The sequence below is a fragment of the Mustela lutreola genome, chromosome 13 (assembly GCF_030435805.1).
Source record: "Mustela lutreola isolate mMusLut2 chromosome 13, mMusLut2.pri, whole genome shotgun sequence".
NCBI classification, from domain to species: domain Eukaryota; kingdom Metazoa; phylum Chordata; class Mammalia; order Carnivora; family Mustelidae; genus Mustela; species Mustela lutreola.
The window spans coordinates 30,562,928-30,579,124 of NC_081302.1; the positions used below are offsets into that span (position 1 = coordinate 30,562,928).

The 16,197-nt window shown below is 35.2% G+C and overlaps 1 protein-coding gene across 13 annotated transcripts in view; it reads left to right on the forward strand.

The window, feature by feature from the left end:
* Positions 1 to 16,197, forward strand: part of MYCBP2 (MYC binding protein 2) — a 294,107-nt gene that overhangs the window by 107,597 nt on the left and 170,313 nt on the right. For all 13 annotated transcript variants that reach the window (XM_059144685.1, XM_059144682.1, XM_059144683.1 and 10 more), the window contains 6 exons: positions 66 to 183; positions 5,464 to 5,668; positions 6,274 to 6,427; positions 14,542 to 14,714; positions 15,763 to 15,888; positions 15,982 to 16,109. In XM_059144685.1, coding sequence (XP_059000668.1) covers positions 66 to 183; positions 5,464 to 5,668; positions 6,274 to 6,427; positions 14,542 to 14,714; positions 15,763 to 15,888; positions 15,982 to 16,109 — 904 coding nt within the window. The remainder of the gene's footprint in view (positions 1 to 65; positions 184 to 5,463; positions 5,669 to 6,273; positions 6,428 to 14,541; positions 14,715 to 15,762; positions 15,889 to 15,981; positions 16,110 to 16,197) is intronic.

A 16,197-nucleotide genomic window follows, 5' to 3' on the forward strand; every position in this document is an offset into this window, starting at 1 on the left:
TGCTTTTTATTTCAGTTGAGTCTTATAAGAAATTGACTTAATTTTTTTTTTTTTTTTTAACCTAGGGGATGTCCCACTCTTGTTCAAGCTTTGCCAAGCCCTAGCACACAAGTTACTGCAGGCAGCAACCACACGGCCGTACTTTTAATGGACGGACAGGTCTTCACATTTGGAAGTTTTTCTGTAAGGAATTTTTAAGCATTAATAGTATTGCATTGTACCATTGCCTTACAGTTTGTCTGTGTCAGCTGTTTTTTTCTGGTTTCAGTGCAATTCTTGTGTTATAATTACTGCATATGCATATTTCCTGTCTCCACATCCAGCATACACAAGACCTGAATGACATTACTGTGAAATAATTTTCTTCTCTAGTGTACTATTAGAATTTATTAAATTTAACAATTATGTTAGAATTTGACATGTTTATCCCAGGTCAAAGTCCTTTAAGCATTCAGTAGAGTTATTCTGTCATTTGAGAGCTTATTTCCCAAGTGGCTTGCAAGGATTCATTTTTTTTAACATATAGAACTTTTTCTAACTTAGAACTTCTTAAAAGCCTGGTTTTCTTACTAGATTTCTTTAAAATTATAGTTTCTTTTTCCCTCTGCTTTTCTTTCTCTGTCTCTGTCTGTTGCCTGTTTTGTTCTCTTTCTGCCAAAGCTTGAAAAGAGTGAAAATGCTCTGAGAAGCTTTATATAATTTGGGCATAGTAGAGATCAAGGAAAAGCCTTGTAAGACTGTGCTAATAAGCCTATATCATCTCTGATGTGGGTAACTATTCATAACTCCATAACCTAAATCTCTGGGATATAATTTGCAGCTATTGATTTTTTAAAAAATGTAAATGTGTACTTTAAGAAAAAAATCTTTTATTTGGAAATGCTTTTAAACTACAGAAAGATTGCAAAAAGTAAGAATAGTACATAGAACACCTTTGTACTCTTGAACCAGCTTCACCTACTTGGTAACATTTTGATTTGCATTATCACTTACACATGCATGCTCTTGTTCTCTCTTAAGCACTGTGTGTGTGTGTGTGTGTGTGTGTGTGTGTGTGTATGTCTGTCTGTGTGTGTGTGTGTGTGTCTGTGTGTGTAAAACATATTTTTTCCTGAATCCTTTAAGAGTAACTTTGCATATATTATGATCCTTTATTCCTGAATACTTGTATTTTTTTGATTGATTCCAACAGTTATTTTTTTGGCATTTTTTGGTCTCCTTTAATTTAAGATCAGGTATTGCATCTGACTGTGATGTCTCTTTAGTCTCCTTTAATCTGTACCATTTCTCTACCTTTTCTTTGTCTATCATGATGGCATTGACATTTTTTAAGAGTATGGTACTTTGGTTTTTGTTGTTGTTATTGTTGTTTTAATAAAATGGTCCTTATTTTTGTTTTTCTGATATTTCCATGTTTAGATGTAGGTTGTGTATTCCAGGCCAAAATGCTATGTAAGTGATATTGTGTTCTCCACAGGTATCACATCTGAAGGCACAAAATGCTATCTCCACCTGGAAAATGTCTGATTTTTCCACTGCATAATTAGTATTTTTTTCTCTTGAAGCTAATAAGCAGTTTATGGGTTGACTCTTTTAATAAGATAGTTTTAAGGTATATGCTTCTCTTACAGTTTCCCCCAAGATTTAGATTCCCATTCTTGCCTAAACCAGTCTTTACTATAATGATTGCAAAATGATGATTTCCCAACTCCAGCACCCCTTTACATTTACCAGTTAGCCCTTTGCCTTTTATTGTAAGCAGGCACCCTTCTTTCTCATTTGGTTGTTGTTTTGTTTTGTTTTGGGGGGTTTTTTGGTCCAGATGCATGTATTTGTATTTTCCTCATTACTGTCCATAATTAATTGGGTGCATAGACTATCTCAGATTTCATGGATCAGAGTCCCTTCGAGCTGGCTCCTGTGTTCTTGTGACATGCCCCTTCACTTTGGGGGCATTTCCTTACTTCCTGGCATAACCAGTTGTTTCTGGCTTCTCTATATCAGTCCTAGAAGCAGCCATTTCTCCAAAAACAAGGGTCCTTTTTAGTGGAAACTAGTTTTAGGCACTAGGTGTATTCCTTGCAGTGGGGTGTCTTTAGATCCCTGGTACACATTTTTATGCATATATACATACATGAGGGTATTTTATAAATCAGAAGCCCATTCCAGCCCATCCCCACAGGTGTCTTTCTTAACCTTCACCCTTTCTGTGTTTGTTTCTTTTCCTCTGAAGTAAGAATTTTTGCTATGTACTATGAGTACATTTATTTCTCATTCACTCAGTCCTAAAGTATGGTAAAATAGTTTTATATTTGCTTTTCCCACACCATTATAAAAACAAGGAGTTCACGATTTGTCTTTCACTCTCACTCCTGCCCCCCTCACCTGTGTCCTTCCCCACAGCTAAAGGTATAAGGTTTATAAGTTTCTTGGGCTCTTTCCCCCACCCCATTTCAGTGGGATTATGTTACTCCTTTGAAATAGAGTTGGATTCATTTGTTTCAGTTTGCCATTTTTTTTTAATTTAAAAAAAAAGTTAATATTCATAAGCATAGTTACAAATAATAGATTCTTTGTGAGGAGCAGCAACAGCCAAGAACAACCCTTCTTCTCCTTGTCCCTGAAAATAAGCCCTTTTACAGGTCTATTTGTCTCACCCTATCCTGGGGCAGGGGTTCCTCTCTGTAAAGTGAGTAAGATGTCAGGGGTTGGGTGAGAGAGATGCCTTTTCAACATGGAGATAACTTTGGCCTGGACCAATGAATGATGCTCCCTAGGGATGCCAAAGGGAGGGCAGAAAAGGGGGCAGATTCAAAAGACTGTTAAACAGTGGTGTTCCTCTTCTGCCTGTGATAACAGTCTTCCTCCCCATTCCTGGGAACACACTGGTGAAAATGCTGACACCTGTTAAGACCTGTCCTCAGACTTCTAACGAAAGGGGCTTCTGGTCCAGTGCACTGTTTCAGTTTGCTTTTAATTTCAGGATCCCTCCTCTCATATCTTTAGATATAGTTTTATTTTTTTGAATATGTAGAACATTAACATGTTTCCAGAAGTTGAAGTAACACAAAAATAGTAGTGTATTCAGTCAAGTGTCATTTCCTCCCATATCCCCTTTACTCCATGCTTGTAAGTAATGAACTTCATTGTTTTTGAGTCTATCCTTCCTGTGTGTATTGTATAGATACAGGTGTGTTTATATATATGTGCACACATATAATTATTTCCCTTTATTTTTCAAAAGGTAGCATTTTATATATGCTCTTCTTTACTTTGCTCTTATCACTTTACTATATCTCCTAGACATCATTCTGTGATAGTTCGTAGAGATCTTCCTCATTCTTTTTTTTAATATCTGCATAGTACCCTTGTGCATATACACTATAGTTCATTCAATCAGTTTCTTAAGCTTGGATACAACTTCCCAATATTTTGCAAGTACTTTCCAATATTTTGCAGTGAAAGCAATAAATACTAGTAGAGGTGTACCTCTGAGGTAAGTTTCTAGAGTAGCTGTCTGGGTTGAAGGTTAGTGCCTCTTCTGTTTTGTGGGCCATTTTTGCATTCTCACCAGCAGTGGTTGAAAATGCCTTGTGAGCAGAATATTCTGTCGTATCTTTTTAATTTGCGTCAGTCTCATGGGTGAGAAGTGGTCCTGCACACTTTGAAGCCTTTTCCCTGTAGCTGTTGCTGTGTGCCTTCATTTCATATTTTGATGTCAAGGGTTAGATTTTCTCTTTGCAGATGATTTTGCCAGTGTTTTTTCTAACCTCAGTACTCTACTGTTGTCCCTCAGAAGCTGCCCTTTTGCACTCTCCACCCCCTCCAGCTTGCAGTGGCAGGTCCAGGGTGAAGACTCTTGGAATTTGTTTTTTTCCTTTTGGTTACAGGTGACTGAAAGGTCATCAGATCTGCTGTTTCCTAAACTGCTATAGACTTGAGTCATGTGTGGTTTTCTTTGTCCTGTGTGTTGGTTTTGTTGTTTGCGGGAGAATGTGAATAGTAATTGAAATCAGCCATTTTTGTCCTCTACCTGCAAAAGTCCTTGTTGTGAACTTTTATGAACTTAACTATGGCTTATGTGTAACCACATTCTGAATCCCATGGGCCTGTCCAGGCATCTTTTGTATTTTTACACTGCTTTTCTTTACATTAGTTGGTTGATAGTAGGGAATAGATAGTTATTTCAGTAGTCAGTGACAAATAGAATTATTTTCCTTCTAAAAGCATAATATATCTTTGAATATTATATACTTTGCTCAGTGTTCACATTTTTGTGCTTTTTTGGAGGTCAAAAAATAAGGATAGACATTCAAAGAAGCTGAGAATTAACAGTGAAATTTTGGGCTGCTTCTCTGTTTGTGTGGTTGCCACATTGTTCCCTCCCCTGGTTCCACCCAGGGCTTAAAGCTGCATTGCTTTTGCAGTCACTTTGTGGCTATATTTTCTTGCTGTGGTATTGAAGGAGTGATAGAACATGCTAGAAACCTGATAGTTGGGTGAGAATTAACCAGGCTATTTGCAGTGTGCCAGTGTTCTTCAGGTTTTTTGCTAATGATTTCTCATTCCCAGGACTTGCAGATGACCCTGGATACCATGAGACAGCATTTTCCACCCTCCTTAGTGCTTTGCAGGGAGGGCAAGCTCCTGAACCAGGGGTGGATATATGTTTACCCATCCACTGTCAGCATTCTTTGATAGCTACTACTAGCTTAGTAATGAGAGACTTTCTATTATTTTAAAATTAAACTCTTACCTCACCTACTACCTATAGACAGCCATAGTTTTTAAGTGAGTTAACAATTATTTACTTGAGATATCATACCTTACTATTTAGTTATGCTGTTTATTTTGAAACATAAGTAAAATAACTTAGTAACACATCATCATTTATAAAAAATGTAGTTTTCTAATTGTATTCACAGTTGTAGTATTCAAATATTTTCAGACTTCTGATTTTAGTAGTGACTTTCTATCAGCTTAAGTACTATCAACTTAAAATATCAAAGTACATAGTAGAAGATAGTAGTGACTTTCTATCATCTTAAGTACTGTCAACTTAAAATATCAAAAATATTTTTTCAGTGATTTTTTTAAATGAACAATTTGTAAGGCTAATTTTTTAACATTGTATACTTATTATGCTTTTCATTTAAATGCAGGTGACAGTATTTCAGGGCAATTTCTTGGATGAAAAAGTATTTCAGCTTTATTGTTATTTTTTAATAATATACTTTGTGGTTTATTATTGGGGGGGAGGTCCTAAGAATAATAGAAATTATTTTATTCCTTTACAAATTTGGGTCTAAATTTCACATGAATTTCGTTAATTAAAAAAAGGTACTAACAATTGATAAGGAATAATTTCTCATAGACCTGTTTTTGTCTCCTGTCTTAACTTTATAAAAAATTATAGATTTTTTATTTAGGAATGTTGTTAATATGGTTTATTTAATCTTTTAGAAAGGACAGCTGGGTAGACCAATTTTGGATGTGCCATATTGGAATGCAAAACCAGCTCCCATGCCTAACATTGGATCAAAGTATGGACGAAAAGCTACCTGGATAGGTGCAAGTGGGGACCAGACCTTCTTACGCATTGATGAAGCACTTATTAATTCTCATGTGCTGGCTACATCAGAAATTTTTGCCAGTAAACACATAATAGGTAATACCCCAAACAAACAAATGTTCTTCCCAAAATATTTGTCATAACTGACAATAAATGGTTCATCTTTACCTATCATGAGATATATAATCTTAGAGCTTTTTGTTTTCTTTCTATCTGAAGAAATTTAAAAGAAGCTTCTAAATGTCTGTGTTTATGTGAATATTTATAAGCTAGAGAGTATTGGAAATATGAGCTAAATAAATCGTGATAGGATAAAACCTGTATTGGAAGGAGGAATTTTTCTGTATTGGTTCTTGCTAAAGAAATGGTAGAAATTAATTTCAGTGAAAGGTTACTTAAGTCAAACTTTGAAGTTCCAGCTATAGGTATAAATGTATACTTGCATTTGTGAGATCATAACTAATTATATAATGGAGTGATACAGTATAGAAATTAAGAGCATAAGTTGTAGATTTAGACAGCCTGAGGTTTTGGTACTAATTCTATTACCTTAAAGTTTTTAATTTATTCAAGTCTCAGTTTCTTCATCTGTAAAATGGATGTAATAATAATACTTCCCTTATAAATAATACTTATCTTCTAAGCTGAGGCATTATAAAAAGGTAATGCATTTTCAAGATGGATAAATATCTTTCCCCAAGGCTTGGTACCTGCTTCTATATCAGAACCTCCTCCATTTAAATGTCTTCTGATAAATAAAGTGGATGGGAGCTGTAAAACTTTTAATGACTCTGAACAAGAAGATCTGCAAGGATTTGGTGTGTGTCTTGATCCAGTATATGATGTCATTTGGAGGTAAGCTCTGTTCATAAAATAGAGTAATAAGTTCTGATCAAATTATACTCTTGTGGTGATACAATATTCAGGTATAAGGCAGACCTTTTATACATGAGAATTCTCTTGTTTAACTGTGCTCCCCAGAACCTTTGCAGTGTAGTGCAATGTTTAAGCGTATGTTCTGAGCCAGGCTGCCTTGCGTTATTCCAGATCCACAGTGTGCTTTCTGTGTCACCTTGGAGTGGCTACTTTGACTCTGTGTGCTTCTCTTCTCTCATTTATAAATTTGGAGTGATAATAGTACCTATCTCATAAATTGTTATGAAGAGTGAAGAATTTAGAGCAGAGGCACATAGTACGTGCTACGGAACTATTTGCTGCTGTCATTATATTAAGCAGTTTTACTTTCAAGAATCTTGTTGTTAATTATTTTTGATCTGTCAGCAATCTTGTCTGTGTTTTCCATATGCCAAATTATTACGAGCTATGTAGAAGAAATTGTGCCAAAGACAACATAGAATAATTAAGATAACCCTTTATGAATATTCATATATTGATAGAGAAGTGTAGAAATGTATAGGATTACCAAACTCTAGAAACTGTAAAAGTGTAGAGAATGGATACAGGTACACTAAAGATTCAAATTATGTTGTATCTACTTTAAATTTGTTTTGGTGCTTTGTATCATGAATAAAGAGAATTTCTGTCTTCAGCATTTCTGTCTTAAAATTCTAGTAGGAGGTATCCCCTGCATTACCAGATTGACGCATCTTAGGACTTACCTTTATTTTTTCTTTCCCCCTATTTCATTGTTTATTTGGCCAAGTCAGTGGACAGGAATTAGACAAATTGAAAGGTTTAAGTGGCACCAATGAGAAAGGGAAAAGACTTCTTTGTCTTCTTCCTCTGCCCATGCCTTCTTTCATTTCCGTCAGCCAGCCAGGTCTTAAGCCATGTTTTCTATCAGTCCTAAGGCTGAATTCAGAGTGAAGGAATTACAGTACTTCCCAGGTTGCTGACCAGCCTGCTGTCTTAGTGTTCATTTTGTGGAAAGGCCTGGAAGCCAGAATTGATTGAGTAGCACTCTGTAGTTGCTCAAGCAGCATTATACAGGATAGATTAGATAAGGAGAAACTAGAGGTGAGTAGTCTTATAGTAATCCTTATAAAGACATGAGCTGCTGAGAACCAAAATTATAGTGGTCACAGTGAGATAGTGTGGAGGGGATAGAAAGGCACATGGTGTAAAGAAAGACTAGTCATTAGTTATTTACTGATGACAAGTCTGTATACAAGAGTCTTAGTTACCAAAGAGCAAGCCCTGGTTTGGACTTTGGTTTAAACTGATGTTTTATTTTCTATTATCTTATGTTTAATCTTTAAATGAAAGAAATTTACACTAACAAAATAAAGATCAACAGTAGAGATTTTGTTTATGGATACATTCACTAAATTAGAAATACATTCTTTAAATTAGTTACTAGCAGAACTAGATTCTAACAGTATAACTAGAGCTATTTCCCTGGAGTCTTGACAGAACTACAGAACTCAGAAGTGTAGTGTGCGTTTAGCTGAGCCTCGCCTTCTACACGAATGGTGAAAGCACTGGGAGGGATGATCTGAAATGCCTTGCCAGGTCCTTGAATATTTACTCCTTTGTTCCAAAACAGAGATTAAAAGATGAAGAGTAGTCTCCTCAAACGTTTCATTAAACAGCTAGAAGATGTTTTCTTATAATCAGAATCAGAGTTATATTCCATTGTCCTGACTTCTGGCTGGTTTATGTCCTTTGTGTTTCTCATTCAATACTTACACTTTGGGTTTAAATACTTGCAGTACTACACACTGTAGGTTTAGTAGTAGCTCACTTTGACTTTCCTTCCCGAACAGAGTCTGCTTCCTTTTGTATTCTTAACAGCTAACTTCTCGGGATGCCTTGGTGGTTCAGTGGGTTAAAGCCTCTGCCTTCAGCTCAGGTCAGGATCCCAGGATCTTGGGGCCGAGCCCCACATTGGGCTTTCTGCTCAGCAGGGAGCCTGCTTCCCCTCTCTCTCTGGGCCTGCCTCTCTGCCTACTTTTGATCTCTGTCTCTCCTGTAAACTAAATAAATAAAATCTTAAAAAAAAAAAAAACAGCTAACTTCTCCCAAGTAATTGGAAACTTAGCATCTGTAAAAAGCAGATAAATGTTAAGAGTAACAATTTTAGGGGCACCTGGGTGGCTCAGTGAGTTAAAGCCTCTGCCTTCAGCTCAGGTTATGATCCGAGGGTGCTGGGATCGAACCCTGCATCATGCTCTCTGCTCAGCAGGGAGCCTGCTTCCTCCTCTCTCTCTCTGCCTACCTCTCTGCCTACTTGTGATCTCTGTCTGTCAAATAAATACAAATCTTAAAAAAAAAAAAAAAAAAAGAATAGCAATTTTATTTCCCACTTCAAAATTTACACAAATAACACATATGTTACTTTTTCAAATGCAAAGCAAAACTTGAATTGTGTGGTCCTTCAGATGTTTTTCTTCCCCCCCACTCAAATCCTACTAACCTCTGTGGGTCACAGGTATAAAGTTTGGTTTATATTGTTTGACACTTTTTAAAAATGCATGTGTTTTTTAATGTATATAAGAATATATTCATTTTAAAAGCTAAGGTGTTTTTTTTTGGGGGGGGGGGGGCTAAATGACAGTTTGTAGATCTTTCCAAGTCAGTACAGTAAGAACTGCTTTGTTATTTAAACTCTATAGAATTCTATAGTCTGGATAAACCAAAATACACTTACTAGGATATTTCCCTATCAACAAACATTGTAGGTTACTTTTTAATATTACTTTTTAATATTTTGGTATTACCTATATTGCCAGAGTGAGCACACAAACACAGGTGTGTATATACACACACAGTTTTGTACTCATGGAAGGGTATTCCCATAAGATAGCTTTTAAGAAGTGGAATTGCGGGGCCAAAAGATTGGCTCATAGAATTTTGATATATACTGCTAAATTGTCTTTCAGTACTCTCTCACCAACTGCAGTGAGAATCCATATTTTCCCATACTGCCAACATCAGTATACAGTGCTTTTTTTTTTTTAATTTTGCTATTAATTTTAGTCTGTAAATATTAAATAGATTCTGTATGGTAAGCAAAGATTGATACAGTAAGATACAGATAAGATTCCCTTGCTCATAGGGAAGTTGTCTTTTTTTTTTAAACAGAAATATAGACTATATGAAAGTGAATAAATAATACACTTTATAGATCTTACTTAGTATTGTTAAAGAAGAAGGAGTTGCTGTAATTGAGGTTAACAGCACTGACCTATATTCCATTCAGTGGAGACAATTAAGTTAAGACCTTAAAGTATAAGAAAGAACCAAGCATTTGAAGAGTTAGGGAAAGTTTTCTGAGCAAGCAGAGCTTAGTAGACCCAAATACTTTGGTGCAAGAACCTGGTGGTGTTTTAGGAATTTGTAGAAACCTAGTGTGGTTAAAGCATAGTGAGTGAGCAGCATGAAATAAATTCAGAGGGGTAGGCAGGACCAGGACATGTAGGACTTTGTAGACTGGATTAAGGAAATAGAATTTTCTTCAAAATAGGAAGTTTTTGTAAGATTTTGACATTAAGTGACATTAAGTCACTTGGGAAGTGACATTAAGTATTATACTTGTTTTGTGAAAAAATAAATGGGAAGGAGGCAAGAGTAGTTGTAGGAGGTTCCTGCAGCAGTGCAGGGGAGAGATGATGGCATGAAACTTAGAGTGGTAGTGGTGGGAGGGTGATGGAGAGGAGCAGTCAGCAGCATATTTTTTGGAACAGAGCCAATAAAACTTGCTTGTATTGGAAAGTGGTTAAGGAAAGAAAGTAGTCAAGGATGATTTCCAGGGTTCTGATTTTGGCATTTGAATAAACATGGTGGCATTAACCAAGCCAGGAAAAGTTGAGAAAGGGACAGATTTTGTTTAAGATTTCTGTTTTTGACATGTTAAGTGAGCCAGGTTCAAAGGACTGCTCTGGACTGGGATATATATTTGAGAATTTTTAGTTTAGGTGTATCTAAAGCTATGGTATTGGACACGATCACATAGACAGAGGATGTAGGTTGAGGAGGGCTTTTAAGATTTAGAGAAGTTAGGTGAGATAGGAGAAACTATTTGGGAGACTATAAGGAGCAGTTTACGAACTACGGGAAAAAGCGAGAGTGTGTGTAGACATAGAAATTAAAGGGGGAGTGAGTCAAAAAGAAGAGTGTTCAGTGATGTTGGAATACTGCTGAGGGCTTACCTGAGTAGATGACAAAAAATTCCATTAGGTTTAGCTACTTAGAAGTTATTTGCAATTTTGAGAATAATTTCATGGAAGTGGTAGATGTGCAAACTAGACTGGTGTTTGAAGAGTGAGTGGGGCATTTCACTTCTGGCAATTTGGTAAACTAAACACTTTGAAGGGGCCCCTATGCTTTAAAAAAAAAAGAAAAGTTTGTATTTTTATACATTGGCTTGACACTCAGCCAAGATGTTGCTAATATACTGCCCCTGTTTTCCACCCCCATCTCAAAGAAAGAAAGCCAGCATAAAAATAAAAGTCATACCTCGTGCGGTGACCCTTGCGAAGTAAGCAGTCAGCACTATAAACACGGGATTTCACTAGGGGCAAATGCTGATAAGCAGTGCTGCAGTTTGGAAAACATATGTTGTGCTAGCTGTGAGGTGACTAAGATGGAAACTGATCCTGAAACTCTGTTAAGCTTCTGGCCTTGGAATGATGCCTAACTGAGATTAAATAGGTAATACCCCTGTGTCTCCAGCAGAAGACAAGTGTAAATCATCTTCAGAGAAAACCCCTCCTCTGTTTAGGCCCATAGGGTTTTCATTTATTAACATTCCATCAAATAGGAGCACAAAGTCTAAGATTGCTTAACATATAAACAATATTACTGTTAGTGAAATTCAGCTAAAGACGAACAACAAGATCAGTTTCATCTTGGAATTAGCAGAAACAATATAAATTATATATGTAATGTTTAAAAATAAAAGGTAAAATTGATCAAGCAAAAGAAACTCATAATGAGACTCAGAATGATGAGGCATATTTGAAAAACAACCAAACAAAACTTTTATAAGTGAAGAATAGTTGTTTACCTAAATGCATGAGTAGACCAGATTTGAAGAATTGAGAGGAAATTACACAAAATGCCACAGAAACAAGAATATAAAAAATATGAAAAAAATTTGAAGAATATAATGAAAAGATCTAATAGAAGTCCAAGAAGGAAATTTTAGAGATTAGAGAAAATAGAGGAGAAACAATATTTGAAGAGATAATGCCTAAGAATTTTCCAGAACCAAAAAAAAAAAAAAAGATTTAAATTCAGAAATATTAGAAATTATGTGTTCCCATTATTTGCAACCAGGAGAATTATAGGGAAACTATAGAACACTAAAGACCAAGAGAAAAGTTTTAAAAGCAACCAGAGAAATAAAAATAAACACACACCCAAAAAAACCAATTAGATTAAGAGATTAAATTATAAGCAATTGTACTAATTATAGCAGGTACTTTCATAGAATTTATTCTACACCAAGTATTATTTTTAAGTTTAAAATTAAAAAATTTTGTGCTAAAATACATATAAAATACATAAAATAATTGTGCTAAAAAACATAAAATGTTACCATTTATAAGTGTATAATTCAGCAGTGTTAAGTATATTCACACTGTTGTCTAGTAGATCTCCAGAGGTGTTTTCATCTTGTAAAACTGACACTCTATCCCCAAAGAACAACTCTCCACTTCTCCTTCCCTCCACCCTGGAGCAGCCACCATCTACTGTCTATGCATTTGACAACTTTTGATAAAGAAGTGGAATCATACAGTACTTGTCTTTTTTGTGACTAGCTTATTTAACTTAGCATCATGTCCTTGAGATTCATTCGCATTGCACCCTGTGACAGAATTCTTTCTGAATTTTTTAAGACTGAATAACATTCCATTGTATGTTTCTACTGCATTTTATTTACCCACTCATCCATCCATGGTTGCTTAAGTTGCTTCTACCTCTTGGCTGTTGTGGATAATGCTGCTATGATTGTGAATGTGTAAATACCACTTCAAGGTTCTCCTTTCAGTACTTTTGGATATATGCCGGAAGTGGGATTGTTGAGTTTTGTTTCTCTTATATTTAGTACACGTGGATCATCAAGCACCATTGATTGAGAAGTCCATCCTTAATAAATGAATCTGAATGTTAGCTGTATCTGACACAAATCAGATTTTCAAAAAAATGATTATTTTCTATGTAGGCTTACGAGTTATGAAAAAATGATTACTTTGGTCTTCCTTCCTGTCTAGTCTCGTACTTAAGCTTTAGGAGCTATGTTTAAAATTATCCACAGCAGCATTTTTTTTTTATTGGAAAATTGAATGGTGTTTGTTTTGTTTTGTTTTGTTTTGGTTTTTTGCTATCAGTAATAGAATGGACAAATAAGGGGCACCTGGGTGGCTCAGTCAGTTAAGCGTCTGCCTTCGGCTCAGGTCATGATCCCAGGATCCTGGGATGGAGTCCCACATTGGCAGAGCAGGGGGAGTCTGCTTCTCCTTCTGACCCTCCCCCTTCATGCTCTGTCTCTCTCTCACTCTCTCAAATAAATAGATAAAATCTTAAAAAAAAAAAAAAAACAGAATAGACATATAGTTGTAATATAGTCACATGAACTCTTAATATTTTACAACAAGATGGGTGCCCGGGTGGCTCAGTTGGTTAAGCAACTGCCTTCAGCTCAGGTCATGATCCTGGAGTCCCAGAATCGAGTCCCGCATCAGGCTCCCTGCTGAGCAGGAAGCCTGCTTCTTCTCCCTCTGACCCTCCCCCTTCTCATGTTCTCTCTCTTTCAAATAAATAAATGATAAAGTCTTAAAAAAATATTTTATAACAAGAATGAGTGAACTTAAAGAGTCATACATCACTTTAAAAATACATTGTAGAGATGCCTGGGTGGCTCAGTTGGTTAAGCAGCTGCCTTCGGATCAGGTCATGATCCCAGCGTCCTGGGATCGAGTCCCACATCGGGCTCCTTGCTCAGCGGGGAGCCTGCTTCTCCCTCTGCCTCTGCCTGCCATTCTGTCTGCCTGTGCTCGCTCTCTCCCCCTCTCTCTCTCTGATAAATAAAAATAAATAAATAAATAAAAATAAAAATACATTGTAAGAATATTGTTTGAAGAAAGATAACAAAAGAACAGTGTATCCTGTTCATATATGGTTCAAAATATGAAACTTAAGTTATACACAATTTTGATATAAACATATGAAAAAAATCTTAAAAGCAAGAGAACGGTAAACTCTTGAAATTCAAGGTAATTGCTAATTGTTAATTCAAGGTAATTTTGAAGGAAAAGGGAAGAAATTCAGTAGGGAAGAAAAGCCGAGATAGTGGTAATTTTCTTTTTACTAGTGCATATTATTCTTCATTATTATTATTATCCATTATTCTTCATACCTCATTTGAAAATATTTTGTTACTATTATTTTGTATGTACTGTGTAGTTGATAAAAACTTTTCCAAAAAGAATTCATAGCAAAAAGAAAAAGTGGTGAAGAAGTAGAGGCAGCTTTTTGAGAATGTTTTTGTGGAAGAGATAAGAGAAATGAGATGATGGAGGGTATTGTGGGTCGCTTATGAGTTACTGTTTATTAGTGTTTGAACATCTACATACACTTTACTAGTGCTTTCTTTCTGAAAACCGCATTCCAGGTCTTTTGCCCGCTCTTGATACTGGATAGATTGTCTCTTATTGGTTTACAGGATTGTGGATATTGTTGTTTTGTCTCATACGTATGTGTCACCTATTTTCTTTCAACTTGCCCTTTGTCTTTAAACGTTTTTTATGGAGTTTTTGTTGTATAGAAGCTTCATATATGTATGCTGTTGCTCTGTTACTTATCAAGTATCATGATCTATAATACTGTTTCATTCAAATTATTTCACTTCTAGTGACAGATAATTTTATTTATATATTTAACTCAGAAAATAATGAACTACATTTTGTCCTCTTTAAGCTGACTATATTCTCTTTGTATCATCAGTTGTACTTTGGAAATTTAGAAACTGTATGTTGAAGTGCTATGATTATTCTTTCTTGAAGGTTTCGACCAAATACCAGAGAACTGTGGTGTTACAATGCAGTGGTTGCTGATGCCAGACTTCCCTCTGCAGCAGACATGCAATCCAGATGCAGTATTCTAAGTCCTGAACTTGCCTTACCAACAGGATCCAGGGCTCTCACCACCCGATCTCATGCAGCTTTGCACATTCTAGGTAGGGTTGCGCTTTTGATGATCAGCTAATTTTCATTAATATGTGCTGAGGATTTTTTTAAAGAATATTTAGATTTGTGTTTTATTTTCTCATATGTGTTAAACAACAATATTCTAGTTGCAATATACATTAAACCCTCTAACTTAAAGAAGTTTATCAGTCCCACAAACACCAACATATCAGACTTGAACCAACACAATTCATGTATGGCCAAACATAAAGCATTCCTGAATATAATTTCTATCAGGCAAATTTTTTTAAATACTGTTTTTTTCAGCTTTAATATAAAAACTTTAGAGATGCAGATGGAATATTCAAATGTATAATTATAAAATTTAATTTATATACATTTTTAAATAAATTCTACAAAATATTTTTATATAATTATGAATTTTGTATATATTACTTGTTTTTTCTTATATAACACCATTTTCACAGCACACCAACTTCACTTCTATTTAATTTAAATATAGCATTTTTTCAGAATTTATATATATTCTTTTCATAGAAGTTATATACCAATCCATGTAACTACTTATTTATTGCTTTTAAGAAGACTCGTTTATGGTTATCTAAAATTTTCAGCTCTGAAATCATATTTCTAAGTATAATTAAATAGATCATACATATAATTCCTTGCTTCCTTTTTCTCAAATTTCATGTGGTAATCATTGTAAACATCCAAAACTTGCATTGATTAAGGTTCTCTCAGCCTGCTATGTCTTCCTCATGTAGAACTCTTAAGAATCTAAAAGTAATTCAGAGTTTCATAAAAGGAAGAACCTTGTAAAGACTCAAAGATTGAGCGAGTCCAACTTTTCAAGTTTTTGCAAAACATTGATATATAGAATGTGTTTACATATAATTACCCAAATAGAGAATTCTTACTGGTTATAGGTATTCTTTCATGAAATATTGTTTAAAGCTTAGAGTGCATTTTTGAGCACACTCAGAGTTGATTATTTTAATTTGTCCCCTACAGCATCTCATACCATCAGTATAATGGGAAATTTTAATATCAAGGAGTTGAATTTTTGTTTGTTTCTAGGTTGCCTTGATACCTTAGCAGCTATGCAGGATTTAAAAATGGGTGTTGCAAGTACAGAGGAGGAGACTCAAGCAGTAATGAAGGTTTATTCCAAAGAAGATTATAGTGTAGTAAACAGGTTTGAAAGTATGTATATTTATGTTTAAGAAATATTGTTATTTAAGTGAAATATATATACATAGATATTTTATAACATTAATTATTATTTATATCCTTTAGGTCATGGAGGGGGCTGGGGTTACTCTGCTCATTCAGTAGAAGCTATACGTTTTAGTGCTGACACTGATATTTTACTTGGTGGCCTTGGTTTGTTTGGAGGGAGAGGAGAATATACTGCTAAAATTAAGGTAAGCAGATTTTAACACTGTTGCCCTTTTTTATTTGAAGATGTTGGTTTTGACTTAGTTTATGATTTTATATACATATAATATATAA